Genomic DNA, 24,667 nt, shown 5'->3' with positions numbered 1-24,667 from the left:
GCAGTGTTTCCCTAGTTGACCTTTGAATCAAAGAACATATATTACCTTACACAAATTCCACAACTGGGTCCGGTTTTGTTTAAAGCGGTACTCGTCACCAAACCAACTTTTTTTTTTTTTTTTGCTGATAAACTATAACAGGAGTCTTCTAATGCATTATTTTTGTGCATATTTGTTGAACTCTTGAATTTGGGGCAAAAAACAGCTGTGTGGAGTTTTCAAGTTAAACATTGATCTGCATGGGAATTGTTTGAAATTTCTTTCCTCTGGTTGGACAAACTGGGGATACTGACGTCACTTTCGGAATCTTGACGTTGTCACTCTGGTTACATAAGCAGCTCATCTTGATACACGCCTGTGCAGCGAGTTGTAATAGCGTTTGTGGAACATCTTTATCAATTTCGGGTTAATGATTTATTAGCGTAGAATTTGGATAATGATTTAGCTCGTAGTTTGTCTCTGCTGCTGTCAATCATAGCCACGTCACTCTCCACCCTCGCAGACTGAATGGTCCTCAACATAATGTGGGACTTTATCGAATATTAGTGAGGGATGGAACAAGTGTCAGGGGGTTGAGTTACCCTTTACCTCACGACGGATATATCGGTTAATTGTAACTGCTGCCATCTAGTGGATGATCATATAATTGCTCTGCCGGTCACAAAGCATCTTTGACAATGCATCTATGTTTGACATAGATGACCAAAGACCACCCTCCAGACCCCGCAGTGTGAAGTTACTGCAAGATTTAAGAAAAAAAAAAAAAAAAAAAAGAAGAATCAAGCAAATATTTAAAGAAACACGATGTTGATCATTTTCAAAAGCCACAGACTTGGATTGTGACGTGGAACTTTTGTTGTGTAATGTACAATGTAGTTACTAGATAAGCTAAGAGTTAACCTAGTTTTTTTTTTTTTTGTAACTTCTTTTCTTCCTTTGCATTTTCCGGCATTCTACAAGGCTCTGGTGGCACTGAGCAAGTTGTGTGTGTTAGTCATCTCGACTACACTAAACTGCGTGTAGCAAAAGCAAGCGCACACACGGGGATTTTGCCATCATGTGTGGGGACGCTCACGTATATTTAAAAAGAGAAATGCTTTTTAAAAAAAGTTCAAAATCAGTATGCAAGCACCACATGTAAACCACCCCCGATCCCTCTGCTCGCTGTAATGTCTCCAACATAGGTAATGAAATTTGGATTCCAACAGCCACTGACCTTGAAAGGAAAAAAAAAAAGACAAGAGAACACTGGTGTTTGTTTTGTGCGTACGAACACACAGCTTTAATTCCATCATAAGGAGCAGAAAGAGACGGGAAGCCGACATGAAGGAGGTAAAGGGAGTTAAGACAGCCCCGCCACACACAGTGGAGACAACATCACGTTACATCACACGCTACATTTATAGTAACACACTCTTTCTTCCTGGCCCTGCACGGTAAATGTCAGAAACACGTCACTTGTGATTTTTTTTTGCGAAAGCACTGCAGAAACATTGACAGCTGCACCCTAGACAAGGATGATTTTTTTTTATGAATAACGTAAAGGGAGTAATAAACCATAATACTTAAAAACAAGTGTTAACAAGACATAATTCACAGTTTGTTTCTCCAATTGAAGCCACCAAAATCACTGGCTAGGATGCAGCTACTCCCACTAGTGAGCAACAAAACAATGTACAATTAAACAACATCAAGGAGAGCAAAACCAAAATGTTCAGATCAATCTTGTTTAACTGTGAGCACGTTGCAAAGGTGACCATGATTGACAGCCGCCAAAAACATCCTGCAGCGACTTTGAACACAGTGTCTTCAAGTTTTCTCGAGTGCTTTTACAGTCAAGCCAACCTGATGGGCTAAACGCTGCCGTCCAGGGGCGGGGCCAGTGTGCTTGAGTTAGCCGGTTTGGGACGCAGCTCGCCTTCAACCTCTTGTTTTACACATCTGTTGGAAAATGAGCCCGGTTAATGAAAATGATCTGACTTCATGCCGTACAGGAACGAGGCTTACCCAGAGGCTGTTCCATTTCCGGGCCGCTCGTTTAACAGCTGGTCGTACTCCGATAACAGTTTCAATATATTAAGTGCAGCCTGCAGAGGTGGAGAAGAGTCATTTACATCTTTTCCTAGCAGCTTTGATGATGTGCTGTTGGTTACAGGCCAGATTAAAATAAATAAAAATACCCACGTCTATCGTCACAGGTGACTTAAACGTATTTTAACGACACTTGAGCTCAGTGAAAAGGAGTAACTCAATAAGGGGGTCGTCATTTTTACTTATTTATTTGTGATGCTATAAAAAAAATGTATGCTGATACTCCTAGAACCACAAATTACTTCAGCACTTAAAGGCACTGACGACAACATTACAATACGATTACAGTGAACCCAAGTTTATTTCAAGGGACATTTTCAAGACCCACCGGGAATAACTGAGGGTCTACGATCACACGGAAACTTTTTAGGCAAGTTTTTAAAACACACTGTAAACACTGCATGTATTGTCGTGTCTGTGTCTTTAAGAGGCGGGGTCTGGTGGGGCCGGCTGAGTGTCTGTGGGTGAGCTGTGGCCAACAGCAGCTTCTGCACGCATGTGGCCAATAAGTCTTGACCTTCAAACAGTATTCGGGGAAAGATGAACCTTGTAACAAAGAACGTTTGACGTTAAAAGCATACAAAGGGTGTCATGGAAAATGTTAAGCCAATGCAGAATTTAAAACACCACTTCCCTTGGTAAATATGTACAGTCACTTCTTAAACGTTGTGTGTACAGATAAAGATAGTTTTATGATGGTGAAAATTTGAGTCTGTAATTCAGCTCATATGATTTTCTACGGGAAAGTTTTTTAAATTAGGGCGAAGTCAGCCATCATGACCAAATGGCTTGTGTCCAATTTGTTGCCAGAACAAACCCTTGGAAGAAATAACAATAAAATCTTGTATTGTCTTACCATATCATGACAGGATTCTACATCTTTTCCCATTCCATGGCTGATGAGCGGCGGCTGGGAGGAACAGTTAATAAGCGATACAAACTCGTTCTTATTATTTTTAGGGAAATCTTTGTATTCCACCTGCATGCAAAAAAAAAGAAATAATGTCTTTACTGTTGAGCACACAACGCTAAGATGACGGAGTGTCTGAAGGCATTGAAGTCTACCTGCAGACCCTGCACAGACGCAAGGTAAGCGAGCTGTTCCGAGGGCCTGGTGAGGGGGCCGTGGGGCGTCTGGATGTTTTTGTTCTTTAGGATAGCTTCAGCCGTGTGGGAAGTGCCGGCGTACAGCAGCTCATTGGCAATTACGGCCGTGACGGTGGCTTTGCCTGGGTTTGGTGTTGCTCGGCCGTAGTCTTTGGCCTGTGGTCCTTGACAGGCGCCGACCGCTTGAGCCACCTCGGGCACCATGGGCAGGATGCCCGCCGGAAGCTGCTGGTGGCTCAAGTAAGGCAGGCGGAACTCCTCCTCCTTGGAAGCTGTAAGACATTGGGGGAGGATGTGACGAAAACAGGAAGGCAGTAACAATTTCTACATTCCACGCACGAACACCCACCCAGTGGCACCTCCTCCGCAGAGCCAGGCTCAAAGAATGTCACCTTGCGTCCATCGCCAGGCTTTTTCACAGGGGTCTGAATATTTCCACAAACAACAGACATTTAAGATTAAACATACCAACGGGGTCATGCTTTTGTATTACCTAAAAAGGTCAAACAAATACCCTCTCTTCAGTTTTAAGTGCCGGTTTAGGGGGTTGAGGTTGAGGCACTTTATAGCCCAGCAGCTCCAACATCTTCTCTGCCGCGTTCTTCTTTGCCACTTTTTTGCTCGGCCCCATGCCCTCTGCAGACTGGCCGCACACTCTCACCTGGAACGAAAAAAGGATAAAGGCCTTTTCGCACTGCACTTAGCAGAGCACAGCGCGCCATCACCAAACCCATTGATGAGGTGCTGTGACGGCAGAATGAAAATACATTGCGTCAGCTGCGCATGGCGGGTGTATGCTGTGCCTTGAATTGAAAAACGGTCAATTCTTGGTAGGATGTCGTACAAGCGCGTTCAATAGGAGAGGGGTTGGCAAAGTAGCTTCTGAGTGCTAACAGTCAAAGATTTTGGCAGGCTGCAACATAAATTGCATGGAGAATATGGAAGAAGTAATAATAAATGCAGAGTCCCACCGTGAGCCTTGGGACAGAAGAGAAATGAAACTGGGTCTACTTGATACCCAGCGGGCAAACCCACCAGGCGACCCACCTCCACGGTTAACACCAAGAAAGCCAAGCGCAGTGTGAAAAGGACTCAAGAGGGAGGATTGAAGAGTGATTGGGTTGCCGTGGACTCACTTGCATGACAAACTCCCGACGTCGCGGCAGCCCTCTCTCCGTCACCATGCTGTATTCAGGTTCCTTTTCCTTCTTGGCCTGCTGGATCTGAGCCAGCCGACTGATGGGATTCATTCCCTGGCCGTATTCCGGGCTGGTCTGCAGCTGTGGGCAGAATGTGAAAGACTCTGACTGGGATTCATTTCATTGAAACCCTTAGATGTTTTAAGGATGTCACAGTCTTGAAGCATAGCAATCGTTCAGTGACTCCACTACTTGGCAGAGGATGACGAATCTTTTTCCTGCATTGTCTGGAGGTGAAATGAAACAGGAAAGCTGTGTTTCAGACTTTTTGGAAGTGGCAAACCTGGAGCTTATGAGATCTAACCACAAAACAAATCAGACCATTTTCTCAGTTTGAAGTAGTAAATATCTTCTGTAATATAACTGAAGTGCATTAATTATTTCTTATGACACGTAATGCAAAATAAAGAGATGCAGGGTTATTTTTTTTTAACTTCAGGACTGAATAAAAGCCAAGTTGCCTCAGTTTACCCGTTGTGAGTCATTTTGAACATTTTTTTTCCATAAAATCATAAATATTGCATCATGTCTATACCTACGACAAAAACTGAGTGGGTGCGGCGAGACTTCTTGTCTCTCGGCTGCTTTATTACAAATGTTGCCACCTCATCAAGAATCAGTATGCTCTAGTTGCTTTATTCTCTTACACTTGGCTCGTGCACATCAATTTGAGGACATTTTGCCTCGAGTCGTGCGTGCTGCTCATGCCTTTTCAATGCGTCATTTCTTATTTCTTTTGTTTACAACAATGAAGTTAATAAGATATTTACAGCGGAAAAAAGGTTTTGTGTTTTTGAAAATGAAGAAAGAAAAATATTAAAGTTGACAATGAATTGATCATTAAGTAGCCACAATTAAAAGAGGCATCTGGCGACTAACTTTGAAAAAAAAAAAATCACAAAATATATGGTATAAAAATGTTTCAAACTGTTTCATGTGCAACATTTTAGGAGTACCTTAATGATGGATTTGGTTTTCTTCTTGATGCGTGGCAGCGTCTTCTCCACGCTGGGTATGTGAGGTAGCCTCTTCAAGTCTCCGAGCACAGCGGCGGCTGCCAACTTCTTGGCGATCTTTTTGCTCTTACCCTCGCCTTCTCCGGAAAACTCTCCCACTGCAACGCGCACCACAAAACTCTTGATATGCGGCGGGCCTTCTTCTTTTAACACCTGGATAACACAATGATGTCGACAGTTGGCGGCCACCTAACATGTTAACGAGCCTCCAATTAAAATGAGCGATACCTCAAAATTTACAGGTAGGTTGCGCTTCAGTGCAATCTCAAACACTTGACTGATTTCTGATTTGTTGAGGTTCTCTTCTTCGGGTTCTTCGTTCACCTGAGAGAAAAAAAAAAAGAACAAGGATTAAATTGGTCAACAGGATTTCTGAGCGCACAGCTCTCACCTCTGGCATTTGCTGCAATACGGGCTCCCTCTGCAGCACTTTCAGCGCCTTCATGGCGGCGTCCTGTTTGGCGAGCTGCCGCGTGCGTCCCTTCCCGACAAACTGTTGGCCTCCGATGGATAGTTCCATGTGGTAGATCATTGGTCCCATGGGGGCAAATGGGTAGTAGTAACTGGACACACAGTTAACATAGCATTTTTTTTTTCAACAAAGGAAATAATAGACAATTTCATGAAGCAGAAAAAGTGGATAATAAATGGGCCAAACTTACTGTTGCATAGAGCGCTGATAGGGCCCCGCGACACGGACACCATAACTCATGTGCGCTGGTCTCATCGGGTATTGGTCGATGGGTTTGTAGATGGGCTTTTTACTAAGTTTGGAGCACAATGCGTTCAACTCCATGATTTGAATCATACCATCTGTCAGAAGCAAGCACACACAAACGCAGCCAATCCTGATCACGCATGAGATCAAAAAGCCATTTGTTAGTCATGAGAGCAGTGGGGAGGCACCAACCTGCGTTCTTGCCTATGTTGCGTGGTGTCCTGATGGTGGGCTTCGGAAGGACGGTCTCCGCCAGGGCAGCTGTAGCAGCGGAATGCTGCGCCTTCTTGATGCTCGTCCCCTCTGCATCCCAGTACTGATCTCCCAGTGTTAGCCGCACTGAGAAAATCTGATGGGGACAAGGAAGAGCGTAAGCTCTCCATTTAGTAAATAAAAATGAAGCTCGTTTGTGAAAGAGTCTCCCAACATACTTTGGAGTGCGCCGGTCCTTGCTCGCTCAGTAGCTTATACTCAGGTTGGAGCTTGTTGAAACGGGCTAACTCATTCACCAAACACATGGGGGTCTTCTCTTTAGGGTTTGCCATGTTAGATACTGGAAGAATAAAAAAATGCATGACAAAAAATCCAAAAATAATCAAAAAGTCAAATGTTAAGGCGACAAACCTTGAATTTGTCCATTCAGACATAACGCAAATTTAAATTAATTAATTTATTCTGCCATCACACAAGACATCAGAACTGCACACGAAATCAAGTAAATAAAGCAAAATCACAAGCGTTCATTAGATGACATCTCACAAGATCTTAGCGAAGATCAAAGGCTTCTCGATAGAGGCTGTATTTTACTTTGGATTTTTCATGACTGATATTCCAAAAGGGAGGACCAGCCTCGATAAGTCATGTGGAGCAAAGACTATAGTGCAAGGCCCTCGTTTGTGTTTCAAGGACAACACAGAAGTCGATGCTCTTGAGTTTCTTTATTCCCACAAACGGTAACAGAATGCATTTATTCAGATGCTGCTATCGGCCACAGCTCACGCAGAGTTACCCAACACACAGCCTGCCTGCTTAAGACAACCGTCAAGTTGATATACGACTCATACGCTTTTACATGCGATCTTCCTTTGACCCCTTGATTCGCGGCTCTTTTAAATCTTCTATTTCAAAGACATCACATACACATGAAAAGGCAAATAAGGAGCAACTTTTAACTTTATCTTTATCCAATGGATTCATTGATTTAATTATGGTACCAATTTGAAGAAGAAAAACAACACTTCTAATTTTTGAAAAAGAATGCGATCAATTGTGCTTCATATAAAAGATCAACTTAAACGAGAGAACGGCTTTCTGAGCAAACAGTGCTCAAACAAACAAACCTGTGATGGTAGCGTAGGGAGTGGCTGAGCCGGCAGGGAGAGCGGAGCTCCTGACGGGCTGGCCGGCGCTCTCCGACGCCAACGTGCTGGCGGCACAAGGGATGCTGAAAGATGGCCTAAGCTGAGGCGGCCCCAGTTGTGGTGGGGCGGGGGCGGGGGCAGCGGGCATGGGACTGGCCGGACACTGGAACTGGAGCTGGGACATCTTTGCTGCTCTGAGTTTATCAGGGGGAGCGTTGAAACTTTTCAGTGTAGCAATGAAAGGGGAACTGTTGAGAGAAAAGTAAAAGTAACAGTAAATGTAAGATTAAAAAAAAAAAAAAGATCATGTTAAGAACCTCTTGCATAAAACTAGGCCCCGCCAGAGTATTTAACTTTTAAAACTAATACCTTAAACCTTAGTGGAATTGTAATGAAGAAAAAAAATAATAACACTCCAATAATATAATAAATAAAATGGAAAGACTTTGGACTACCTCTGGTAAGGCTGTTCAAACAAAAGTTTGTCAGGAGCAGTGACTTTAATTGCTGTTCGGAAACAGACAACATGAACAGAAACATTATGACAAGGGTATTGTTGTTTATAGGTTGCAAAAGCTGTGATTAGCGACATTTTAGTAAAACGATGACCCGAGGTACGCGCTTTCTTCCAAGCCACACATATTTTACAGAGGTCACCTTACCTCACCTGTTTGGTGTACTGTCAATAAAAACTACTGTGGTTCCTCACTGACAAAAACAATAAAATGCCACTTTTTTAATAACAGTATGTTGTGCTAAATGTAGGAACAGTGCTATCCCAACGTGTCTGAATCGGGCGGCGCATTTTCACGGCATGTGTGCAAGATGGGGAACAAGAAATGTCAACAAACACTCTCACTTCTAAATTCTAAAAAAAAAAAAAATGCTCAAAGATGAAAGAAGCTACAAAATTACTTAGGAAATCAAATGGAAAATGGATGACATGGGGGTGTAAAATTGAGCTTTCCATAAGCATTACTGAGTAGCCTTTTCGAATCTTGACATTTGAATGACTTTGCACGACTGTATTACAACGTATTAACACACACTACGGGAGAACGAAAAGGAACTTGTGATTTTAAACAATCACGTCATCCATCATTTAGACACACACCCACATGGAAGGGTTTCCCCACCAACAAAGACCTCATTCTTTTCCTCGGCAGAGGTGGACAAACGGGAGGAGTTCTGTTAAATTTGTTTCACATAAATCTCCATGAGCGGAACATTACAAAACCTTCATGTGATAGAAAAGAAAATCGTACAATTTGGCTATTTTTTTAATTGACTAATTAAGTGGGAGGGTAATATGATGTGCAAGGCAGAAAGCCTTCAAATGCGGTTTAGGTTGATTGCATACTCTCGTCATTGCACAGATGCATGGCCATTTTACATGACAATAAATAAACATTGAGTCTGTGTTGAATTGAGGCCACCGGGTGAGTAGTGCTCTCCAAGCAGACCACGTCCGAGATACCTAATGTCCTTTGCTAATGCAGGTAATCACATCAGACGCTTTTGTTTCATTTCCAATTTATCACATTATATCGCGCATCAATTGTTTCAACGCAAAGACAAACAACCAGCCTAAAAGCTAAAACAGCTGACAGCGTTTTTTTTTTTTTTTTTATCTCTGACAAACACACAGGTATGAGAATATTCTCCCTTTTCTCTACACCGGCCGACGAAAGTGCTAGCTTTGCTATGTTAGCCTCGAAAAAGTCTGCACAATACCAAGCCTCACCTTTGCGTTCTCCTGTCAGGTTTGAAGCTGCTCAATAGGACACACGGGTTCGGTGTCGTCTATGTTCCTAAATGGCCACTTTTAAGGGCTCATTTGTGCAATTTTGTAATCAAATTGTGGACAGTGGAGAGGTGGACATGGGGGGAGACAGGGCAAACACTAAAGAGAATGGCCCGATGTTAAGTCGGTTTCAGGAAGTGATGTCACGGTAAGAGGAAATGTTTCCGAAATAAAGCATCCGACTAAGGTGACATGAGTATTTGAACAACTGCAGGGTTCTAAGACTTTATTAGGGGTAAAGTGTTTTTTCCAATACAAGATTATCTTTATTTCATTGATCGAAAATGAAGCAGTTTCCTTCAAGTAATGTTCTGCGCTTTTGTTTTACAAATGCATGTCTGCTGTGGAAAGGACAACCATGACAAGAATCTTTTTTTTTTTTTTTTTTTTTTACAATTCCAAATTATTTTCAGCTCATTGTTGGAAAGTTCGGCAAGTTTTTATTTTGCATGCAGTTGCAAATTCGTTTCAAATTACACTGTCATCTTTACGTCACATCTGCCTTGAAAACAACACACTCGTTTTTTTTCATTCCAAAATATCTTCAGTTTAATGTTGGATTTTTTCACATATTTTTGTTTCGCAATATTCCACAGTCTGAACACAAACACTTTTGGTTTAAAATCCAGTCAAATTTACAGATGCCATGGGTGCTGTGGAAATGATGACGCAAGGGGCTAGCCCCCCCCCCCCCCCCCCCCCCCCCCCCACTGAACACTTCCAACACTTTTGCTTGAAACTTCATTGACAGTTTTACAGGTAGCATATTTGCTGTGGAAAAGACAACAATCATGACAAATGGTGGAAGACATCAAACGAAAAAGGGAATACAGCACCAATGGTGGAACAACCTGTTAATTCCGGTTCTAAAGGGATGTGGTGGGCCTATTTGAGGTGTCATGTTTATTTATTCAAGTGGGGTAAGGCATCTATTTTCGGAAACATGGTACATTGCTGTTCTATTCACCACAATAACAATTGTAGGTACACATCATTAAATAGTATCCATACGTTTACATATTTTAACAGTACCAATACGCCAAAACACTTGTTTTGCAGCAAAATTAATCAGCAGAGTAAAAAAACAATAAAGAAAATGCACAAACTCTTTACCTTCTCATAGTTACTAATAAATATAAAATTGGTTAGCATTGCTATAAAATATTGCTTCTAGCGTCTACAGTTCCAAGTTTGAGCAAAAGGGCCGTGAGAGGTGTGGTTAAAAGTAGTCACGTCACACATTGTACGCCTGACAAATGTTGAGTGAGTCCCTCAGCATCAGGTCACGCAGACGCCACAATGCGTCCGTCATTGTGGAATGAGCTCCTTTGCTCTTCAGCCAGTGAACCGGCAGCCGGCTCTCTTGCTCTTTGGTCATGTGAGTGTCTCGCCTTTGAGCTGTTGTGGAGACAGGTTTTGGATTCAAGTGATTCAGGCAGGATTTTGACGGCATGATGCAAAGTGTCACAATTTGGATATGGTTCAATGCCGTGTAATACGAAAAAAAATGCATGGAATTGATCCTAGATTGTAATTAGGCCTCTTCCAAATGTGGATCAAAATCATATGCGTATCAGATATCTACAAGTGCAGGATAAACACACAAATTGGATCTACCACATCAATGCGAAATCCCAAATTATTACAGGGGATGCATTCCAAATCCACACAAAGTTGGTAATTTTTTTTTGTTTTTATATAGTTTTACCCCTTCCACACACTTCAAACTTGTTAAAATATTCAAAATGATTAAAACAGACAGTAAACACAGCCATATCAGACTTGTGTCGATGGAAATGTACATGCAAATAGTCAAAATCATTTGAAAGAAGCAGTCATGAGGAAAAAGCCGCCTACTTTCGAACCTTTCAGTGTTTGGTCCCACTTGCTAACCGTGCTGGAGTCTGAATTCAAGCCCTCGATATACTTCAGGTAGGCCTCCGAGTGCAGTACCCTCTGAGTCTTCGGCGGTGGAGCTACAAACATGGGTGGGGTCTGGCCCTGTCCTGGGTAGGGTGGGGGAGCATGCTGTCCTGAGCTGAACATCCCTGGCTGAAATGGAAACAACATTTAGGATTTTTCCTCTAGAATATGTCAATCAAAATACTATTGGAAGCAAGCTGATTCTACATCATTAATACTGCGAGTCAACTTCATTTTGCACATGGGATGAAGACCATATCCATCACTAAAGCATCCGTAGTTGTGTAAACGCAAATATGAAGAATAGTTAAAGCTGTGCCTCTTAATTATTTTCTGTTACGCCCCCCAGCAAGAGGAAAACAATTTGCGCCCCGACCCCACCACCACCGCAATTATAAATACTAGCATTTTCGTTGCAAAACAAACCTACACCGCCGCGCACAATGAGCAATGAGAGCGCCACTGCCAACTACTGGAGTGGATGTGCAATTACACTTTATTGTAGTACGGCAGGAAAAATAAGCATGTTCCCCAGGGTCACACGGGCCCCCCAAGGGGGGCGACTTGTCCTCAAATGCCAGGTCTTGTAGGCAGTGTAAAATGAACAATTGTTTGTAGCTCACCTGCTGCATGAAGCCTCCTGGAGCGGGACTTCCTGACATGCCGTTCACACCTGCGCCCATCATGCCTATTAAAGAGGACTCATTACCCAATAGTGATCAACTAAAACGACACCCGTAACTTTTAAATGAAGCCAAAGAATAGAATGTTGTATGTTTAGTGATTTCAGCTCATTGTTAGTAGTAGTAGGTCCCAGTGTTATCACATGCGTCAGTAGTGTGAATGTAGAGCCTGTGTGTGTCCCAACCCGTCACGTGGAGCAGACGAAGACCACAACTGAGCAGGTGTGGCTGTCACAGTAAACCCTTACCATGATGAAGCATGCCCGGGTACCCAGGCATACCACCTTGTTGGAGATGGTGAGGCGGAAGGTGGGGGCCCCCTGCTTGGTAAGGTGACATTGTGGCCACACTCAACAAACCCTCATGGGGACCCTGCATGGGCATGTAAGGTGGCCCGTAAGCTCCCATCATGCCTTGGGGGAAGAGGGCGAGGAGAGGATGACAACATATTCATGCATAAGTGACATGCAGCTGACTAAAATATGACATGCACTACCGATGCACACATTTGGCTCCTTTCACACAAAGGCCTCATGAACGCTTATGCATGGCTCTCGAGTATGGGCTGGTAAACTCTTGAGATCATTGTTTTTAATTACAATTCTTTTAACAAGCAATGCTAAATGTCGCTGGAAATTTGTAAAAAGGCTAAAGGTTAAAGTACTATTTAACGGAGAGGGAACAAGAAGCAGTAACCATTTTTGATCATTTTCATTCACGTTAGCTTTTGCTTGGCAACATTAATTTGCGTATGTTTTTAATTAAATATATCGCTCCCGTTGTTTTTTCTATTTTCTGGGTCGCAGTTTGTTCCATTCATCAGGTCATCAATAGTACGCTGACAGACAGAAAAAAGTTTCATTAATCCTTGAGAAGCGCACTGTGCTGCAGTTTCAAGAGTTTTGTGGAGTTCCTCAGTTTTCATCTTTGAGGCACATTTACGCAGAACTCTTTTATTGAACTCCAAACATTAGCATTTGGGGAGTTTGACTTTGACGGTTACATTGGATCAGTATTTGCCTTTGATAAAATAGCACCAAGCCCGGGTATAGTGCAATCACTACCTTTGCTATCACAGGCTTATTAGCACCTTGATGCATTTTATCAAACAGGAATTCCCGATAACCGGCGATCATGTGATAATGAGAGCTTGGGGTCAAGTAGTAAAAACTAGTGCAAACCTACAAGTGTCCAGCATTATTTTGAAAACATTAAGTTTGTGATTTTAACACAGTTACATAAAATAATAATCCTCAATGGCCTCCTTTTAAATAAACAAAAAAAAAAAAACAGGCTCTGTGCGTGAAAGGGACTGGAGTAACAAATGAGTGTTAGCAGGCAAAACGAGAATGGAAGATTTACAGTTAAAATGGTTATTCATGCAATGTCATGGTCATGCAGTTTCAAAGAAGACGCCAGCCATAATAAAAGGTGACAAGCATAAAACACAAGGCAACAAAATAATAATAATAATAATATATAGGCATGGTTGCATTGTTTCTAACACCTCAAGAGTTTTTAAATAGTCCTGCCTCATTTCCTTGCTGCCATGTCGTCAAACACTCGTGCTGTGTCTGAGAGGGGTTACCTGACATAGATGTCATGGTCTGGTTTATCATGCCCATAGTGCTAGGCGAAGGCACGACCCCCATCAGTGACCCTACGGGGGTACCTGATCTTGGGGACGCTTGCTTCAGGGCTGGCCTATCCCGTTCCTGTTGCTCCACGATTTTGGCTGCCCGTTCTGCAACAAAACGCAAATGGTCACGTCTTGAACCACAATTTGGGATCAGGAGCTTACACCGTCTTCTGTAGGTTCACCTTCATAGTCTGCTTTCTTGACGGCTTCGAGGTTCCTCCACTCGGTGCCCACCAAACGACTCAGTTCACCGAAAGAAAAGTCCGGGTGGCGAGCCTTGATGACTGCCCGCATCTCACTGCTAAACAGGATGTAGCCGCTCATGTTGATCTTCCTCTTGGCGCCTTCCTTCTTTGACAAGCCTTTAATCTTTGGTGTGGACTGTAAGAAAAAAAAGGAAGGGTTTAAGCAGTTTTGTGTGTACATTTTATGAAGAGTGGGAAATATTTGCTGTGAGATGTAGTTGGCGGAGGTCAGTGAATATGTACCTGAGAAGGTGTGTAAGGCGTGCCGTCCATTTCGCTATTGAGAGAGGTTTGCATCTGAGGGACTGAAGGCGTTTCCATGCCCTCGTCGTCATCGTCCATGTCGTCCATGTCATCATCTCCATCGTCTACATCTGCTAGTTTCACCTCAAGCTCATCTATCTTCTTATTCAAAAAAGGAGACGCTTCCTTCTGTGGAACTATTAATTTCCTACGGATGACAACAAAAAGAAACGCGGCCTTGGAGCGGTTGCGCAATGAATCACAAGTGCTTTGCACAAGTGGACTCACCTGAAATAATAGACCTCATCCTCCGCCACTTTAGAAGAGTACGAGAAGCGCTTCAGTCCCTTGAACTTTTTCACCTGTTTCTCAGAATCTATATAGCGGCTCTCGCAAAGAAGATTATCCTCTTCTGCAACTTCGGTTGGTCTGCATGACAGGTAGTCTTTGAACGAGGACACCATGCATTTGCCTGAGAGAACAAACACAATCAAGGTAAATAAATAAGTGGAAATAAGCATGTGACTAATATATTGGCTTTATCAGGAATGAGCACAATACCTGTAACACAAGTCATGGGCAAAGTCTCCTCCAGGTGGCTCAGAAACACTTCTCTCTTGTAGAACATCTTAGTGGGCTCATGCGCAGTCTCCTCAGGGTGAATAAAGATGGGCCCGAAAAAGAAAGTGGTGCCATTCTGCACCCAAAGCTTCTCCAACCTACAACCCAGTCAAAGGTTGTAATGGTCACAAAAAAACACAAACACAAGCAGTTCAATAAAAACAAACAAAAACAATTTGAAACACGGTTTTACCTTGCAACCCGAGGTTTGGAGAGGCCATGCGACTGGATGTAAACGCAGTCCCCAACTTTGAACCAAATGTTGTTGTAGCGCAACTGTTCATAATACTGCCAGCCTGCCTCTGCACCGCTCACCTCCATGGAGACTTCCTCCCGCTCCTAAAATATTCAATAGCAACACTCATGACTTAATAGCTTGACTCTTAACTAGCTCAGGTTAAATACCTCACAGCATGCCAAACACATACAGCCACTTCATTTGGTCCAATTAACATTTGTCTTGAATTATTTACACGGCACCCAAATCGCGTTTACACTCTTATCATTAGGAGATAAATGGAAGCAAATGTGTGAGGCAAAAATTAATGTTCTTAGATAATACGTTGTGTCTCTTTATTTGTTCTTGGAGTAACCTCACGGACAGGTTAAGGGATGGATGATAAGCAGTTATTCTTAAAGACTGCAGCCTAGAGGCGATATCAAGATTCGGAGGATGCTAAATAAAAAAAATAAATAAAGGGGCGGGGGTGTTAATTACCTTTAGATTTAGCAGGGACAGCCTAATCAATAAAACATTTTTCATGACCAAGAAAGTTAAAAGCTCACCTTGTCTACGAAACTGCTGCTGTCTCCAAACGAGATTTTCTCAAGTTTCTCCAAGTCGGGCTTGGCAAACATGGATGCGAAGCGGACGACAGGCAGGGGCACGTCTCGAGGGACAAATCTGACCGGGCTCGGAGGCACGGCCCATATCTTGATCTTCTTGAACAACTTGCACCTGGCAGTGTATCGGGATTCGCAAACATAGACGTCCTCGGCTTTGAAGCCCTCCGGTTGGAGTTTGAAATAATCCTACAATTGTCAGGCAACCCTCATGAGCGACTACAGAAGAAATTAAGAGGCAATTACCTTGGCTTCGTTCAGGCTTACCTTCACAAACATGACCACACATTTGCCCAAGACTTTACTAAAGGACACTCTGTTGTAGTAGTCACTCTTGAAGGCCTCATTTTCCAGAAACTTGCGAGTAGCCATGTGGAAGGTCTCTCTCGGCCTGTAAAACCAGCAGCCGTAGAGCCACTTCTCACCTTCAAAAACACAGACAAAAATCAGATTAGCCAGTGGATGCAAGTCTAAAAAACAATGTTGAAATGTTAATTCATGGTGGTGATAAAAAAAAAAAAAAACATGACCAAAATAATGTGCTCTATAACCCGTGCAACTCAATTGATATTTTGGAATCTTTGAGGGGAAGTAAAAAAAATAAACAGAAATAATGTGGTTGCAAAAGTGTACATACCCTCTTATAACTGTGTGTATAGATGTAGCTTTGTTCAGAATTGACCAATTGCAATCAAATGTTAAATAGGCGTCAGCACACAATTTCCATCATTTAAAGGTTCTCTTACTAGACCCAAGATACATTTCAGTTGTTCTCGTACTTCTCCTTGTCCCAACAGGCTCCAATCCCAGTTGAAAAAAAAAAATCTCCCATTTAACATGAGTTTGAATGGGATTGCTTAATTCAGAATATAGCCACATCCCAATTTTAAGAGGGTGTGCAGACTTGTGCAAGCACATCCTTAATTCCCCTTCTTTTTGGTTAACTATGCTCCCAAAGTGATTGATTAAAAAGTTAGTTAAATAACCTTGGGTATCCTCCCAAAGACGCTCAATCAAGACGATGTGAGGCTTCAGGTTGGCTTCTGATGGCTGCACATAGACATACTCCCCAACCTGGTAGGCGGAGTTCTCGAAGGTGCATTGTTGCTTGTACACGAGATCTGAATGTGACTCGGGCCGCCATACTTCACTTGGCAGGTTCTTCTCCTTTGAACCTTTATTTATTTATTTTTTGGGGGCAGAGAATGAAGGAAGACTTTACGTTCAAGAATCAAATCAACATCTAATTGTTGGCGTTAATGTTGAGTGTCACACATACTTTTGCTCGGCTCGTCCTCCTTGTCCTTATCCTCCTCAATTTCTTTGGGTATTTTCTCCCTTTTCTCTTGCTCCACGTCATTGTGCATGTGTTTCAAAGTGTAGTTGAGCGCGGTGGTCTGCAGAATCTCCCCATTCTTGCAAAGCTCGTCCCGGATCTTGATGAAAAATTGCTGCAGTTCTACTGCGTCATCGAATACCTCAGAGTCGGTCCTGCAAAAAGTAAATAGGTAAGTAAAGTAAGTAAGTCAGCCGAGAGTTATTTCACCTAAATTTAACCTCTGCAGCCTAAACCTATTTGTGCATCTTTCCCGATCTTGTCTATTCTTAGCTTCCCTTTAACTCATCAAAATCACATTTACTGTCCATTTTTCAAGAGTTCCATCATTAAGTGTTAGCTGCTCAAGTTTTTGTTCATCTAATCAGCAGACACTGAAGCCTTTGGATCGGTACATACACCCACTCGACTCAAAAACACTCAACATGTGGATTTAAAATCAGAGTAGCTTGTGTGAGAAAAAGTTTATTTTACGGGTGCTGTTAATACAACACACAAATGTGCTCAATCGACCAAATTTTACAGTAGATATAGCTCGCTAGATTGTTATTTAAATAAGGCACAATTTCTAGCAAACATGTTTTACAAATCTTTTTGGCCTCAACAGAAGTGAGTGAACATTTATGATTTTTTTTTTTAAATAAATCCTAACTTGGCTGAAAGACAATCAAAGAAAAGTCTGTTGGTACCTGTGCAGCCTCCTGGCCTTCTGCAGCACTTCAAACACGTGCTCCTGGAAGACATCCAGTCTCCTGTAGCGGCCACGCTCCACATTCACTCTGATTATGTCGAAATTTAGCGGAGGCTTCTCTGGGGTGTCTGGGTCCATGGCGGGTATTTCGGCCAGCGAGTCACTGTAGCATCGACCCTCTTCGTCCTGGTGGCCAAGCACTGACACCAGCAGGTTCCTAATCATCTCACGCACCAGAGTTCCCACAACAGGAGGTCCAGAATCCTCTCCTCCCTCCTGCTGCTTGCGCGTCTCCAGAAGAACCCGGTGCAGCACAAGAGCATCGCGGTAGATGAGCGATTCGGGCTCATTGTACATGCAAGCATTGTTGAACATGACAGTGAAGTCTTCCGCCAGGGACTCAACGTCCTGGTAGCGTCCCGCCGCCATGTGGCTGCGCAGGCGCTCCATGTCGATGGGTCGTTTGATGGTCGCGTAGTAGTCTGGCAGCTCGGAGCGAGACGGGAGACGCAGGAAGATAGTGCTCAGGCGGCGGCCACGTCGGTCAGTGAAATTCCGCACGGCGTCGTAGAGCTCGTTTAACTTCTGCTGCAGTGGGGTGAGGTATTTGGTCTTCTTTGGAGAGACGCCACTCTTTCCTGGAAAAATAAATAAACATGTAGAATCAATTACAGGAACAGCCTTGGGGGGATGAAGACCCCACTGACCAGGGTTTTGATTATGAAAGAGCAGAATTAATCCTTATCAAGCCAAAACTGGAATATGAATTGTGTTCTTCATACTGAAATTGATCAACAATGTGCAAAAATATTGACATATACACATTAAATTGTTTCCACAAATCAGAAAGCCATTTGTGGAGTCACTTTGTGTCTGCTCGATGAGCATTAAGAGCTTATGGCATTGTATCCTAATCATCAGTATTGTGATAAAAAAAAGAAAAAGAAAATCCAAGGATGGTTAAGTCTGGACTATGCTAATGAAATTTTGTTCTGGGAGTAGATTCTACATTTACATATTAATTTGCAACCTGTGCAACATTTCACACAACCAATGGCTTTTTTTTTTTTTTACATATATAAATCATACTATTGGAATCAATTGGCAAAATTGAATACAAGCAGCGGAATACTTCACCGTTATTAAAAATAATACCTGTTAATGCAATAACTATTTAGTTACACTAAACAGCAACGGTACATAAGCGAAACCATAAAAGTGCCATTTTTAGAATGTGATAGCAATGCATATATAGCCTATCTGATTACATAACTTTTTACACTTTATTGAAAACAGTGAGAACAACAAAAGGATTATCTTACTTGATCTTAAAGAAACCAACAATCCCAAGCGGATGAAAAGATAAGCTCGTTATTATGTCATCCAACTATTATTAATGTCCTTCAATATGTTAACGGACGGATTCAAAACAAAACAACAAATAAACCCTACTCAGTTTTAGTTTGGGAGATCCTACATCCTCTTCTTCAGGTGGCTGCCCCAACTCCTTGCGCTTATCTTTCAGTATCTTCTCAAGGATGTCAGCATCGTTGTACACCTACAGTGATGGACAAAGAAAGAAAATGTGGTGACAGCAAAGATGATATTGATAGCGTCGTTGCAAATCCTTCACGCATCCTACCTGAGATCCTTCCTCGTTATAATGGCGGGCATTGCGGAACATCAACTTCATGTCATCCATCAGCGCGTCCTCTGAGGCATAGCGCTCGTTGCGAACGTTGTGCTCAATGGTCTTCAGGTCCATGGGTTCCAGGATAACCTTATAGTAGTCTGGGTAGTCCTTCTTGGATGGCTTGACCATAAATAGATCGCAAAGGCGGCGACTGGTGCCCACCTCCCTGGCATCCGTCACTGCAGCGTACAGGGCTTTCATTCGGTTCTTTTTAATATTTTTCTTGTGGCTTCAAACCAGAAGGGAATCAAATGAGAAAATAGCAACACACCAAAGGTTAAACGATAGAGCTTGGGAGAAACTGACTTGATGAATGAATACCTTTTTCTCTTGGTGCTGCCTGCGTCAGATGACAGCAGACTGTCACCATCGTCATCATCTCTTCTCTGAAGTTCCCTCTTTTTTGCCTGAAAGAAAAGGGCAACACTGAATCATTCCAATCTTGTGCAAAACAAAATGCAGCACAAGGGAAGATGAAATAAATTATTACCTGCAAAATCTGTTGAAGCCTGAGGGCCCGTTTATAAATGCTTGAGTTGGGCATGTTGTATCGCTTTGCATTCTCAAACATCAAAGTGAGATCACCATCCATTTGTTCCATATTTTCATATTCACCATTCTTCATTTTTGTCCTGCAACAAAGGGAAAGAAATGCCAATAAAAACTGACGAATAACACTGTACAGGTGGTCCTTGGTTTACAATAGAGTTCTGCTTGTACAGCGTTGGCGTAACTACTAACCTATCAAACGCTGTAAAGTCATGAGTCATTCATTCATTTCTGGCCTTGATGCATTTTTTCATACAGTAATCGTGAAGAAGCATTGCTCACGGCAGTAACTGAATGTGTCTTTTGGTGCCATGTGACCACCTGCACTTATGCCGAAGCAAACTATGGCGCTACCTCAATTTCTGAGGGTGCCGAATTGCTGTTCACTAAACACCTGACATCTGCTGACTTGATTTCCCAACTAAACTTCTTTTTGTGCGATGCGTCACGTATTTCAGGTGTTGAAAACTAATCATCAATATTGCACCCAAGAACGTGATACATGAAGTAATTGTGCTTTACGAAACTCTGTCAAGTGCAGCCGGCATCCGCTATGCTCTTGTAAGTTAGGCAAGCACTCCTCAGTCCCCGTTGTGGGAGCCTGTCGTGCATGAGGTGAGACAGAAAGAGCTAGATGAGAGCTACAAGGCACTCTCAAGGTAGGCCACCTCATTTAAAGGCACAACACAAAAACGTACTAAAGTGTGTGTGGGTGTGTGTCTGTGCGTGCAAGAGTGAGTCAAGGTGGCATTATAGTTCCTCGAGCGCCGTTTGTACCATTGAAATGTCTCATGTGGGATACGCCGTAAACCGAAGTCCCCTTGTATGAGCATTTAAATGTATTCATAATCTCTACCTGATTTGCTGCAGACAAATGGTCTGTTTGATCTGCTGGTAATAGTCGGGATATTCCCTGCGAGACGGCAGATTCTGGAAGGGCTCGGAAAACAGCTGGCCTTGGCTATTTCTCGCACCTCGCACGGCTTCATACAGCTGGAAGATGGGGTTGCTCATCTCCATGCTAGAACTCTGACTCTCAGCCTCCGACTCGCCTTCGTCGTAGCACACTGAGCCTGTGGAAATAAGAAATGGTTGGATGCCTTTGTTGAAGGATTTTTTTTAATTTATCTTTTATTTTATTATCTTTTTTAATACAGTTAGTGCTGTCCAACGACGCTTACCGGAGAGCACAGGGTCATCCTCACTCTCCGAGCCGTACTGAAGAGCTACGCTGACGCCAGAAAGTCGATCTCCCTGCCCAGATCTGCGATTTCTTAATAAGGCAAAAGAACGCAACACTGATTCATAAGCTTAAAAAAAAAAGCCAATCAGATTTATACTGATTAAATTTGACTGGCCAATAAGTAAATGTGCCATTCGATATGCTGCACTCAATTATAGTGCATTCTTCCCTTGTAACTTTTATTTTTTATTCTTAATTATTCTGTTGCTATTGTTACAGAACAAATAATAATTACCTGATGCGAAGACTGGATTTAGTGGGTTCAGCATGTTCCAGGTCAGTTTTTTTCTGGATGAACACTTTCTTTATGGTGTTTGCATCCTATAATATGACACGACAAATTGTTACAACAACTGGACTACTATGTGGTCCGCAAGTAAGTAAATTTAATTCATAAAGGACAAACCTTAAAAACCTGAGATCCGGGTTCATTGTAGGTTTTGGCATTTTTGGCCATAAGGTCGATATCCTTGCCCATGGCATTGACACTTTTGTAGTATCCCATCTGAGCAAGTGAGGAAAAAATTGTTTGGTTTTTTTTTTTTAACAGGAGAGAGAAGCAGGCATTTATTTGTGATGTAGATTTATGTCAATTTCTTTCTAAATTATGGGATTCATTTATTAACGATGTGCATTAGAGCAAAGACTAGCAGCTTTTGGGAAAACAGAGTAAATGTACCAACCTGTATTCGTTGAGCGATTGTTCTCAGATCAATGGGATCCTTTATAACAGCATAGTAGTCTGGGTAGTGCTATCAAAAAAAAAATGGCATGAGAGACTGCAGTTATATTTAGTGGGTAACAATGGCATCATTTGCCGAGTCAATCAATACTTACCGATTTGGAAGGCAACTTCTCAAAGAGTTTACTGACCACGTGACCTGAGGGATCAGTGTACAAAACAACTGCGGCGAGCAGTTGCTCTAACACTTCCTTTAAGCTGCTGGAGGATGCCTGAGTGAAATAAATGTCATTGCTACTGGCTGGTCTGTAGCTCCAATTGCTTTCAATTTTGACAGTGAATACATGCATGTGATATGAGGCTGACAAGGTAACAATAATATGTCACCGGACTGACCTCATCTTCCGCTGACACCCCTGGGTTATCCATCATGTCATCCCCATCGTCATCGTCGTCTTCCCCATCTCCGCTCTGCAAAATGTCATTCCTGGTCTGCAAATACATGACCCACAGCTTTGTGGCAGCTTGATACTCCTCGCTGTCCCTCTAGATTGATGACAAGAATCATAGTATAATTTGAGGAAGAACAACAAAATTAATGACAGCCACTAGAATTTAAATAACAAGGGCTACCAAGAGAGAAAAAGAGAGTTTATTTAGTACCTTGTAAAAGGATTTGGTATTATTGAACATGAGCTCGAAGTCTGCTGTGAGCTGCTCCACCTCTTGATAATCTTCTGCCTTCAGCTTATGCTGAATTTTTGTCATGTCTATCGGCTGGGACACCGCCTCATAGTAATCAGGCAGGTTTCTGGAGAATACAATTAGCAAACCATGAGTATAATCCATTGTTGGGTTTTGGTTAGAATCAGTGAGATTCCTGCATAAAAATGGGAAATGGCAAAGGAATGCAAATTATATTGCGCTTTATCTACAGCATATAAAAGCAAAATACAGTATATACAGTGACGGGCTCTCCAGATATCTTGCAGTTTAAATTTTGCAGCCCGGACTATTTGGCAATTTCTAATTAGAACACGTGTATTTCTTTCAGCAAATTCCTCCACTATATAGTGACACCCAAAGCCTACCACGCATTAGGTGCATCATAGATGGTCCTAATAATCAACACTGGTAAGAACGCTGACTTGTGTTTGAGTCTAGAATTGTCTTAAAGAGTGCAGAGGGTTAATTTGGGGTTTAAACTATCGAATAAAACGTTTTGGGGGTGGTGTCTGGTGTTCAGGGACTGTGTTTTTTGCAGTTTTTGGGAAACAATCGCCACGAAAGACAGATTACTGAAAATCAAGCACTCCCATACCAAAAAAATCGTGCCACATGTTCAACTACTGGTAACATAAACATGCATGAGACAAGGATTAATGTCCTGATGACTTCACTTATTACGCATTGCACCACTCACTGCATTCTGGGAAACAAAATAAATAACTTTTTTTTTTTTAAATAGAACATTTACAGTTTACCTGATCTAGTCACGGGGAATAGGAACAAATAGCAAAAATCTTCGGATATTTGAAGCCCATTGAAATATTTTATGCATTATATATTTTTTAAATCAATGGCCAATTAATCTGTACTTTTTTCTGCCAAAAATTGGCATCGGCCAAAATGAATAAATAAATAAATAAATAAATAAAATCTACTTTATTGTCACTGTAATGGAAACACTTAAGTTTTATCGTAGCAAAGCTTTTGGCCAAAACCTGCAATGTGCGACAATTCAGTACAGTTCAGTTCAGTTTTGCGCCCCGCCTGACTTATTTTGTCTTATATTGTCACTTTAAAATTATCTGGCAACACTTGTGAGAAGCAATACAGATAATGGATGGATGGATTATTACCATCTTTGTAAAGGTAGAATGTTTACTACATAAACTTATAATAAGTCTATTTAGACTGTGCAGGTATTTCGAATACCTTGAGGTCATTGATTAGTGTTTGAGATTTTATGGTGGCATGTCCCGAGGTGGAGATTTCATCTCCGATAATGATGCTTACTTTAATAATAAACCCGGGAGAAAGTGTCCTTGAGTAAGACAGCAAACACCTGGTTGCTTCTCATCATGTGTCAATGTGGAAATGCACCATGCAACTGAAAAACTATTTTCAGCCAGTATTTACAATAAAATACCTTCTCTTTGGTACCCTTAGAAAAAGTTCACTGAGGTTTCTCCCTTGATCATCCTTGTAGTCCCTGACGGCGTTGAACAGCTCGTGGCATACAGCAATCTAGACGACAGACATGAATTAGCGTTGTTAGCACTGGGAGATCATCCAAACACCTGATCACAAAACTCGAGCATTTACCGTGTCTACAGGCGGAACACTGGAAGCCCATTTTCTTTTACGACCACTTCCAGGAGTAGAAACGTCGTCGAGGTCTCCTCCTCCGCTCACACTGCTGGAGGGTGAGGTCGCTCTTCTCCTCTTCGCGCTCGACATTGATGCGCTGCTTTATAGCAACGAGCTACAAAAACAGAGAAAGCATGCACACTTTCTTAGACTTGAGAAAAAACGAGGAAAAAAAGGACAAGAATCGTGGTTCGAGTCTAAATTTTGTCGTTTAGCCTGAGCATCACTTGGATGTATGAAACAAAGCAAGGAGCTCGTTAGCATTACTCCCGCTGGTCCAACAAGAGAACAAATCGACAAACTGCATATATTTGTAAAATAAAGCATGTTGAAAGTATGGCATAACTCAGTCATCACAAAACGAATTTACCGCAAAAATGGAGAAGACAGTCGTAATTCCCTGAGCGAAGATAAAGCGGCTAGCTCGCCAGTGTTTGAAAACTCCAGCCCGGAAGTTGAGCTTGTGTTGTTTGTATGGTAGTGGAAAAAAGACCCACAAACGGGCAGTGTCTCCATCTACAGATTCAGAACAGTACTGCAACCACATTAAGCCATACAAAAATCGCGTGACAAAAATAACATGAATAAAAATGAATACAAATAAAGT

At 42.2% G+C, this 24,667-nt stretch overlaps 2 protein-coding genes across 4 annotated transcripts; both read right to left on the bottom strand.

The window, feature by feature from the left end:
* Positions 1–1,254: 1,254 nt before the first annotated feature.
* stau1 (staufen double-stranded RNA binding protein 1) lies at positions 1,255–9,431 on the bottom strand. Its single transcript, XM_088309084.1, has 15 exons — positions 9,237–9,431; positions 7,472–7,740; positions 6,563–6,684; positions 6,324–6,480; positions 6,076–6,226; positions 5,805–5,976; positions 5,642–5,737; positions 5,354–5,566; positions 4,335–4,478; positions 3,713–3,859; positions 3,548–3,623; positions 3,157–3,470; positions 2,948–3,070; positions 2,008–2,087; positions 1,255–1,941 (listed from the first exon to the last, which is right to left on the bottom strand). Exons 2-15 carry the CDS (start codon positions 7,674–7,676, stop codon positions 1,854–1,856), a joined length of 2,088 nt encoding a protein of 695 aa, XP_088165210.1. The 5' UTR covers positions 7,677–7,740; positions 9,237–9,431; the 3' UTR covers positions 1,255–1,853.
* Positions 9,432–9,998: 567 nt separating this feature from the next.
* LOC148327572 (protein polybromo-1-like) lies at positions 9,999–24,574 on the bottom strand. 3 transcript variants are annotated; one of them, XM_088307969.1, is made up of 30 exons: positions 24,431–24,574; positions 24,016–24,175; positions 23,840–23,937; positions 22,351–22,498; positions 22,084–22,233; positions 21,843–21,959; positions 21,689–21,757; positions 21,412–21,510; positions 21,241–21,326; positions 20,944–21,035; positions 20,619–20,835; positions 19,704–19,845; positions 19,535–19,620; positions 19,163–19,442; positions 18,973–19,078; positions 17,519–18,158; positions 16,773–16,984; positions 16,480–16,668; positions 15,761–15,918; positions 15,437–15,682; positions 14,844–14,989; positions 14,591–14,748; positions 14,318–14,501; positions 14,030–14,237; positions 13,724–13,922; positions 13,491–13,646; positions 12,151–12,315; positions 11,843–11,907; positions 11,162–11,348; positions 9,999–10,694 (listed from the first exon to the last, which is right to left on the bottom strand). In XM_088307969.1, the coding sequence occupies exons 2-30, from the start codon at positions 24,148–24,150 to the stop codon at positions 10,531–10,533; spliced, it is 4,902 nt and encodes a 1,633-aa protein (XP_088164095.1). In that variant the 5' UTR covers positions 24,151–24,175; positions 24,431–24,574; the 3' UTR covers positions 9,999–10,530. The 3 variants fall into 3 exon arrangements, with proteins under 3 accessions (XP_088164095.1, XP_088164096.1, XP_088164098.1); XM_088307970.1 differs by having other exon boundaries at positions 13,575–13,646; XM_088307972.1 differs by lacking the exon at positions 12,151–12,315 and having other exon boundaries at positions 13,575–13,646.
* Positions 24,575–24,667: the final 93 nt, after the last annotated feature.

Source organism: Idiotropiscis lumnitzeri, chromosome 11, assembly GCF_059441095.1.
Source record: "Idiotropiscis lumnitzeri isolate Australia: NSW breed Sydney's pygmy pipehorse chromosome 11, RoL_Ilum_1.0, whole genome shotgun sequence".
Lineage (NCBI taxonomy): Eukaryota > Metazoa > Chordata > Actinopteri > Syngnathiformes > Syngnathidae > Idiotropiscis > Idiotropiscis lumnitzeri.
Note: the sequence above shows the minus strand (reverse complement) of the source record. Positions and strands in the feature narration are given on the sequence as shown.